Source organism: Geospiza fortis, unplaced genomic scaffold, assembly GCF_000277835.1.
Source record: "Geospiza fortis unplaced genomic scaffold, GeoFor_1.0 scaffold150, whole genome shotgun sequence".
Taxonomy (NCBI): domain Eukaryota; kingdom Metazoa; phylum Chordata; class Aves; order Passeriformes; family Thraupidae; genus Geospiza; species Geospiza fortis.
Genome location: NW_005054639.1, coordinates 241,292 through 250,318, shown reverse-complemented (window position 1 = coordinate 250,318; position 9,027 = coordinate 241,292). Strand labels below are relative to the sequence as shown.

General features: G+C 57.0%; 1 protein-coding gene across 1 annotated transcript in view; it reads left to right on the top strand.

Moving 5' to 3' along the window:
• Positions 1 to 8,964, top strand: part of HADHA (hydroxyacyl-CoA dehydrogenase trifunctional multienzyme complex subunit alpha) — a 25,007-nt gene extending 16,043 nt beyond the window's left edge. The window contains exons 11-20 of the mRNA XM_031064825.1: positions 908 to 1,017; positions 1,278 to 1,412; positions 1,976 to 2,147; positions 2,962 to 3,048; positions 4,454 to 4,594; positions 5,655 to 5,723; positions 5,943 to 6,138; positions 6,473 to 6,587; positions 7,394 to 7,539; positions 8,692 to 8,964. Coding sequence (XP_030920685.1) covers positions 908 to 1,017; positions 1,278 to 1,412; positions 1,976 to 2,147; positions 2,962 to 3,048; positions 4,454 to 4,594; positions 5,655 to 5,723; positions 5,943 to 6,138; positions 6,473 to 6,587; positions 7,394 to 7,539; positions 8,692 to 8,837 — 1,317 coding nt within the window. The 3' untranslated portion in view covers positions 8,838 to 8,964. The remainder of the gene's footprint in view (positions 1 to 907; positions 1,018 to 1,277; positions 1,413 to 1,975; positions 2,148 to 2,961; positions 3,049 to 4,453; positions 4,595 to 5,654; positions 5,724 to 5,942; positions 6,139 to 6,472; positions 6,588 to 7,393; positions 7,540 to 8,691) is intronic.
• The last annotated feature ends 63 nt before the right edge of the window (positions 8,965 to 9,027 follow it).

Below are 9,027 nucleotides of genomic sequence, written 5' to 3'. Positions count from 1 at the left end.
AGGCCTTAGATTTTGTTGCCTGTGATCCTCTGAAAATAGGATCAGGCTGCTGCTGTCAGAGAGAACTGACGTGTTTGTAAGGATTTTTGTCAAAGCCTGAGGACAGGGTGCTTCCACCTGGATCTGTGGGAACAGGGGCCCCAATTTTTTAATGTGGGATGCATGTGGGGGAGGAAGGGTCTCATGTCAGGGAAGTCCTGTCCTTCAAATTTCAAGCCCAAGTCCAGTCCTGAGGAGCTGAAATCATCAAATCCCAGAATGATTTGGGTGGGAAGGGACCTTAAAGCCCATTCAGTGCCACTCCTGCCGTGGCAGGGACACCTCCCACTGTCCCAGGTGGCTCCAAGTCCCAATGTGCAGCCTGGCCTTGGGCACTGCCAGGGATCCAGGGTGGGCACCCTGTGCCAGGGCCTGCCCACCCTGCCAGGGACGATTCCTCATTCCCAAGATCCCACCCAGCCCTGCCCTCTGGCAGTGGGAGCCATTCCCTGGCTCCTGTCCCTCCAGGCCTTGTCCCCAGTCCCTGTGCAGCTCTCCTGGAGCCCCTTCAGGCCCTGCCAGGGGCTCTGAGCTCTCCCTGGATCCTTCTCCTCTCGAGGTGAGCACTCCCAGCTCTCCCAGCCTGGCTCCAGCCCTGGGAGCATCTCTGGGGTCTCCTCTGGGCTCTCTGCAGCAGCTCCACGTCCCTGTGCTGTTGGGGAGGAGGAGGTTGTGCAGGGTGGGCTGTGCTGAGCCCAGAAGGTGCCTCTCCTCAGAGGTGACCTGGACCCTTGTCCCTTTTCTATCCAGGTTGCTCACCTGTGCAGTCACACAGTGCCTGTGTCCCCTCTTGCCATGTTTTTGTGTGCTGGCACTGAGGGAGCTGTTTAATGCCAACACCTCAGCTTCCCTCTTGCCTTTCTTCCAGAGCTTTGGCCAACTTGCAGTGACCAAGGAATCCAAGGCGCTGATGGGGCTCTACCACGGGCAGGTGCACTGCAAGAAGAACAAGTTTGGGAATCCTCAGAAAGAGGTCAAGTAAGTGCCAGTGTGGGATGCCTGGAGGAGCAGTTGAGGATCTCTGAAAGGCTCCTGGGACTGAGTGGGCTGCAGAGCTGTGATCAGAGCAGAGGTTTCCAGCCTCCAGAATCTGACCCACTGCAGTTTGGAGGCCTCACTGCTGTGTGGCCTCACTCGGGTGGTGCCTGGGTGGATGACAGGAGCTGTGTGACTCTGCCAGCAGTGATGGGAGTTCTCCGTGTCCATGTTGAATGTGTCCCCTTGTTCCTTCCCTGCAGGACTCTGGCAGTGCTGGGAGCAGGGCTCATGGGAGCCGGCATCGCCCAGGTTTCCGTGGATAAGGGCATCAAGACCATTCTGAAGGACACGGCACAGAAGGGTCTGGACAGAGGCCAGCAGCAGGTCTACAAGGGGTATGTGAGTTCAGGGGGTTTGCTCTGGTGGCACTGGGCTGCCTTTAGTCACAGTTCTCCTCTGCTGTCAGCATCAGCAGCTCCTGACACTGCTGTTCTGCTGGAGGAGCCACTGGATGTCACAGAAAAGCTTTATTTTAATGTCCCCTGCAGTGTGCTGGGATATTGCTGTGGGATAGGCTCAGCCTTAGCTCCTTAGGTAGGCAGAGACCTAAGAGTCAGCAGTAACTTCTAGAGCTAAGGAAGGAGTGATTCTGGCTGCTTAAAGGCCCATAGCAGGGGAGGCATTCCAGGGCTTTCTTCCTGGGTTTCTTTCCCTGCTCTGGCTCTGCAGTAATAGTACTCAGCTGTCTGTCATCAGGAATGTCAGTGACCAACCTTCAGCTGAGCTGTGGGAGCAGGACTCTCCTGTTCCCACATGGAAGGAGGGGTCACAACACAGAGTGACAGTCCTGCAGGGTTGGAGATGGAGTTTTGGGGGGAGACAGGAGGGATTCCTGTGATGCACCTCCAACAGCCTGGCTGGTCCACTCAGGAGCTGTGACAGAGCTGTCCCTCCCTAGGCTGAACGGCAAGGTGAAGAAGAAGAGCCTGACATCATTTGAGAGGGACTCCATCCTCAGCAACCTGATGGGCCAGCTGGACTACAAGGGCTTTGAGAAGGCAGACATGGTCATCGAGGCCGTGTTCGAGGACATCAATGTCAAACACAAAGTGCTGAAGGAGGTGGAGGCTGTGAGTATCAGTCCTGAGCAGCCCCTGGATGGGGGCCCCTGGCTGGTGGAGGGTCCTGGGCTGTGCTGCTGGGTTTGTCCCCTTTGTGCTGCACTTGGGTCTGGGTACAAATCAGTCACACCAGCACATGGATGAGCATCAAGGGCAGCCTTTCTGTTCACTGGGGACACTCCCTGCTCAATTAAGGAATTGGTAGCTGAATGGGATATAAAAAAATGCTCCAAAAAAAGCTTCCATTTGTCTTGAGGACACTGATGTGACAGTGATGTCCTTGGGTATCTCCACACCTTGCAGTCCTTCACCTGCTGCCCCTCCATTCTATCCAAGGGCACTCTGAGGGAAAGGGGGGGTTCCCTGCACTGTCTCCTGTGGCTGCAGAGGCCTGCCAGAAACGTGGGAGCTCTGGGCCTGATATTGCAGATCTGGGAGAGTTCAGGGCAAGGCAGAGCTGGCTGACTTGTGCTACTGCTTTCCAATTAGTTTCTAATGAGCAAACCCAGTTTGCCTCATTAGCCAGGGCTCCCTGATCTCCCAAGGCTCTGCACGGTCCTGTGTGCTGACACAGCTCCTTGTCTCCTCCCAGGTGACCCCTGCTAACTGTCCCTTGTCCCTTCCCAGATGATCCCTGCTCACTGTGTGTGTCCCTTGTCCCTTCCCAGGTGATCCCTGCTCACGGTGTGTGTCCCTTGTCCCCTGCAGGTGATCCCTGCTCACTGTCCCTTGTCCCCTCCAGGTGATCCCTGCTCACTGTGTGTGTCCTTTATCCCCTCCAGGTGATCCCTGCTCACTGTGTCATGTCCCTTGTCCCCTCCAGGTGATCCCTACTCACTGTATCTTCGCCAGTAACACCTCTGCCCTCCCCATCAGCCAGATTGCTGCTGCCAGCAAGAGGCCTGAGAAGGTGAGTCCCCAAGGCCACGTGCCTTGCACAGAGCTGTCCATGGTGAGGTGGCTTTGCTTTAGAGACCTTCTGCTCCCTCCTCAGGACATGGCACAGCTCATCCTGTGCTCCCAGCGCCAGCTTTGAGCAAAGAGCTTGGGGGCAGGTGAGGAGGAGAAGGTGGATTCACCCCAAGGGTGGTGTTGGTGGGGCAGCACACATCAGAAGGTGTTGGTGCACATGGGGGCAGAGAAGCTGTGGAAGGTTGGAGCCAAGTGGAGCTTGGGCTCTGCTCCCAGGGAAAAGGGACAGAATGAGAAGAAATGGCCTCAAGCTGTTCCAGGGCAGGTTCAGCTTGGATATCAGGAGGAATTTCTTCCTGGAAAGAGTAGTCAGGCATTGAAATGGGCTGCTTATGGAGATTTGGAGTCCCCATCCCTGAAGATGTCCAGGGAAGGCCTGGATGTGCACTCAGAGCTCTGGGCTGGGGACAAGGTGGGGATTGGGCACAGCTTGGACTCAGTGATTTTGCAGCCTCAGTCCATCGGAGCAGGAGCACTGATCCAGCAGCCCTGAGGCAGCAGGGGACTGCCCTGCCAGGGTACCTGTGGTGCCTGTGAGTGTGAGGTGACCTGCTGCAGGTTCCTGTCAGCCTGCTGAGCCTCTTCCTCATTTGCTGTGGGACCTCTGTTGGATCCAGATTGCCAACTGAGCCTCATTTGTTCATCCTTGCAAATAACATCCTCTTGCTGTTTAAATTGCCTGTACAATGGCTCTTAGGGAGAAACTCATAGGAAGTCAGTTAGTAATTAGCACATTTTCTTTAATTAGTTTTGCAGCCTGCAACTCAGCAAGGTGCCTCTGACTTACGCAGGGCTTGGTGCCAAGTGTGGCTGCCAGGAGGCATGAAGGTGACACGCTGATGGCATGGTCACATTCACACAGTGAGGCACACTGAGATAATCTGCACTTAAACGCTGTTCCTGGGGGAAAGCTGCACTTCCCTCTCTAATGAGTTCCTGGATAGAAGCCTTCTGATCCTTAAATTCACTTCCTCACCAAAGACATTCACAGGCAGCATGCAGGGACTCCCTGAGCCCAGCAGACTGGGTGGGGCTGCACTGCCAGCTCAGGTGCCCCTCCAGGTCACACCGTGCCCCTCATTTCCCTCGGGATGAGCTCAGGGAATCCCAGGCAGATTTGGCTGAAGTGGTCCTGTAAAAGTTGTCCCTTTATCCTCAAAGTCAGGAGCTCCTGGGCATGTGCTGTGTCCTTGGGAAAACCAAGGAGAGAAGGGAATTGGAGAGCACTCCTGTCATAAAGGGGTACAGAGTGTGCTCAGGGCCTTCCCTCTGCACTCAGGTCACCCAGCTGATTCCTCTGGGAGCCAGAATCCCTCTGAACCCAGCTCTTGTCTGTCTGCCAGGTGATTGGGATGCACTACTTCTCCCCTGTTGACAAGATGCAGCTGCTGGAAATCATCACCACGCCGAAAACCTCCCAGGACACAGTTGCTTCTGCTGTTGCTGTTGGCCTCAAACAGGGCAAAGTGGTCATTGTGGTGAAGGTGAGGAGACACCGCTGGGGCTGGGTAATAAATAAAAGGGTTTGTGCACTGAGGGGAGGGTGAAACATGTCTGTGGACACATTGGCTACTCCTCTGAGAAGTGAAAAGGCAAGTCAGAAAGGGGCAAGTGCCCAAGTGATCCTCACATGGCCTTCAGGGCAGGCATGGAGAGCCACCAGGCACACGTGCAGGGCCAGCACGAGGAGCTGGCACTCCTGCCCCACACAGCTTCCAGGGCATCCCAGACACAGCACAGGACTGTCACCACCTCAGCTCCCTGGCAGGCTGCAAGGACAGAGGGTCAGTGAGCAGCAACCCTCCTCTGCCTGGCTAAAATCTTGGGGGAGAGGGGCAGGAATACATGGAAAAGTGGATTTAGATTGGATATTAGGGAGAAATTCTTCTCTGTGAGGCTGGGGAAGCCCTGGCATAGGGTGCCCAGAGCAGCTGTGGCTGCCCCATTCCTGGAATTGTCCATTGGATAGGGCTTGGAGCAGCCTGGGACAGAGGAGGGTCTGTCTTTTTCCTCATTCCTGAGGTTGCCAGAATGCTGAGCATGTTTCTCCTGCGGTGCTGGGAAAACTGGCTTGTCAGAAAGTGCTCTGGGCAACTCCAAACACCAGTGGGGACACAGAGCAGCTTCCCTGAGCCGCATCCCCACCTCAGCTGCCTCCCTGAAGGGCAGTTTGCAGCTCATCTGTTGCTTCCTGACTTTGTGGGGAGCAGCAGAGGTGGAACAACTGGCTTATGCTGGTTTCCCTTGTGCTGAGCACCCTTTGCCTCACCAGCCTGTTGGGCTTGGTGCAGCAGCAGCCTGCTCTGCACCTGCAGGCACTGATTCAAATAAAAACACTGGGATGGAAACTTCCAGGGAGTAAGTTCTTGGAAGCATGCAAACACTGCTGAGCTTTACAGGTAAAAAAACCTCAAACTTATTCTAGCAGTCAGTACCATAGTGTAGGAGATGAGGTTTGGGGTGTCTGAAGTGTAACCTGGGCTGTGAACCACCAGTTCTGGTGCTGCCAAGAACTCACCTGCCTCCCTGCACTGCTTTTCCCAGGATGGGCCTGGATTCTACACCACCAGGTGCCTGGGGCCAATGCTGTCCGAGGTGGTCCGAGTTCTCCAGGTGAGCATTCCCCAAATAATCATGGAAATTGCTTCTGCTTTGGCCAGGGCAGGGGTGGGCTGAGCCTGGGTGTGGGCAGGAGAGGATGTGTGTCACCAACCTTGGGTTTTGTGGCTGTCCCCAGCCTGCTCTTGGCTCCTGTTTGCAGTCACTTAATGGGGCTGGGCTCTCTGCCCCACCTCACCCCGAGATCCCATGGTTTCCCCTCCTCTCCTGCAGGAGGGCATTGACCCAAAGAAAGTGGATGCCATCTCCACGGCCTTCGGCTTCCCGGTGGGAGCGGCCACGCTGATTGACGAGGTGGGCGTGGACGTGGCCACCCACGTGGCCGAGGACCTGGGCAAGGCCTTTGGCCCGCGCTTCGGAGGGGGCAGCATCGACCTCTTCAAGCTCATGGTGCAGAAAGGCTTCTTAGGTGAGCTGCCAAGGTGTTCTCAGCTAAAGGGTGTCCCCTCTGCTCCGGGGAAGGCAACAGCAGAGGGAGAACAGCCCTGGGAATGGGGCAGGAATCCCTCCCACAGAAGCAGTGCTGCTGTTGGTCCTGTGGAACCAGAGGAAGGGCCAGGCACAGTGGCAGCGTCTTGCCAAGGTGGAGCTGGGTCCCTTCGCTGTGCCCCTGCTGAGGCAGCAGATTGTGCTCTGAGTGCAGAGTGCTGGGAGCAGGAGCAGCAGGCACAGAAGAGGATCCAAGGTGTCAGGAGGGAACGGGACACGAGCAGGAGCTCATTTATCTGCTGTGATCCCCGCAGGTCGCAAGGCAGGGAAAGGCTTCTACGTGTACCAGGAGGGAGTGAAGAACAGGAGTGTCAATTCTGGCATGGATGAGATCTTGGAAAAGTTCAGAGTGCCAGCGAATCCTGATGTGTGAGTACCTGTGTGTGAAGGAAGGCTGGGCCTGGCTCCTGGCCAGCTCCTTGTGCTCTGAGCAGCAGCACAAGGTGCATCAGGTGGCATTGAGGGACATGGTGCTCCAGGGCTGGAGCCCCTCTGCCATGGAGCCAGGCTGGGAGAGCTGGGGGTGCTCACCTGGAGAGGAGAAGGATCCAAGGAGAGCTCAGAGCCCCTGGCAGGGCCTGAAGGGGCTCCAGGAGAGCTGCAGAGGGACTGGGGACAAGGCCTGGAGGGACAGGAGCCAGGGAATGGCTCCCACTGCCAGAGGGCAGGGCTGGATGGGATCTTGGGCATCAGGAATTGTTCCCTGGCAGGGTGGGCAGGCCCTGGCACAGGGTGCCCAGAGCAGCTGGGGCTGCCCCTGGATCCCATGGCAGATGCCTGGGGCTTGGAGCACCCTGGGACAATGGAAGGTGTCCCTGCCATGGCAGGGGTGGCACTGGATGAACTTTAAGGTCCCTTCCAGCCCAGACTATTCTGTGATTCCATGACATTGCTGAACACAGAGGCTGATCCAGCCCTTGCTTTTATTCCAAATCCATCTGTACACAGTCCTGAGTGCCATGCTCCAGGAAACCCTGCACTAGAGGAGCCCCAGTGGTCCCTTCCAATCTCAGCCATTCCCTGGTTCTTAGTGCCTGCTTCAGGACACTCCCAGAGCTTAGCCCTGATCCTCACATGGACTGGGACACCCCCAGGGAGGCCATTCCCAGCCCTGGCCTGGCTCTGTGTCCCACCTGTGTGCTGTCCCTGCCCAGCTCACAGCCTCTGTCCCACAGCTGCTCCGACGAGGACATCCAGATGCGCCTGGTGACACGATTTGTCAACGAGGCAGCCATGTGCCTGCAGGAGGGCATCCTCAGCAACCCCGTGGAGGGAGACATCGGGGCTGTGTTTGGCCTGGGCTTCCCCCCCTGCCTGGGAGGTGAGTGCTCTGGGCTGAGCTTTGGGCTCCAAAGCTCCCCGTGGGCTGCAGCCACGTGGCAAGGCCAGGTTTGAGCTGCAGCCTGAGGAAATGGCCTCAGGCTGCATCAAGGAGGGTGTAGGTTGGATATTGGGAATAATTCCAGGCTGTCCAGCTCTGGCTGTGCAAAGCAGGGCTGGAGTCCCTATTTAAAAAGGGATTTAAAAGCCTTGTGCATGTGGCACTTGGGGACATGGGGCAGTGGTAGTCTTGGCACTCCTGAGGAATGTTTGGACTCAATAGTCTCAAAGGGCTTTTCCACCCTAAATAATTCCATTCCTCTGATGCTGTTTCTTGACACTGCTCCTGGAGTTCACCAAGGGCTCTTGGACCTGAGGTGGTGCTTCTGCCGCGTGCCTGGTGCTTTCCCTCCTTGAGCTATGTTCAGATTGAGGGAGCAGCCCCAAGGGACTTCTTACAAAGGCCTGGAGGGTCAGGACAATGGGGAATGGCTTCCCATGGTTGGACAGGATATTGGGAATTAGGAATTCTTCCCTGTGAGGGTGGGGAGGCTCTGGCACAGGGTGCCCAGAGCAGCTGGGGCTGCCCCTGGATCCCTGGCAGTGCCCAAGGCCAGGCTGGACATTGGGGCTTGGAGCACCCTGGGACAGTGGGAGGTGGTGAGACTTGGCAGGGTGGGAATGGATGGGCTTTGAGGTCCCTTCCCACCAAAACCATCCATGGTTCTGTGATTATCCATGTCCCAGCTGGTCCCCAGCCCTCCCCAGCTCAGGTGAGCAGGGAGCAGAGTCCCTGATGAGAGACTGGGGGGTCTCTTGTGGAGAAGGATGAACAGGACAAAGCCGTTGCTTCTGGGTGCTGGGACCCCTCCAGGCACCTTGGTGCTTCTACTTCCCTGTCCCCGCTGTGTCCTTGTCCTCGCCATGTCCCTGTCCCTACCATGTCTCTGTCCCTGTTGCCACCATGTCCCCATCACAGCCGTGTCCCTGTCCCAGATGTGTCCCTGTCCCTGCTGTGTCCTTGTCGCAGCGATGTGTCCCTGTCCCGCTGTGTCCTTGTCCTCGCCGTGTCCCTGTCCCTGCCATGTCCCTGTCACAGCCGTGTCCCTGTCCCTGCCATGTCCCTGTCACAGCCATGTCCCTGTCCCCACAGGTCCCTTCAGGTTCGCCGACTCCTACGGCGCCCAGCAGCTCGTGGACAAGCTGCGCAAGTACGAGGCCGTGTACGGCAGCCAGTTCACGCCGTGCCAGCTCCTGCTGGACCACGCCAACAGCCCCAGCAGGAAGTTCCACCAGTGAGGTGGCCTGGTGACATCCCAACAGCTCCTCCAGCCGGGCCTCAGCTCCCCTCAACACCCCATTCTCTCTAGGTTAATCTCCAAAGCTCCCGGGGGAGGAAGGGAAGAAAGGAAGGAAGGAAAAAAAAGAAGAAAGGAAGGAGGGGGGCAGGAGGTTGCCTCATGGCTTGTCATTTCCAGTGCCCTCCCAG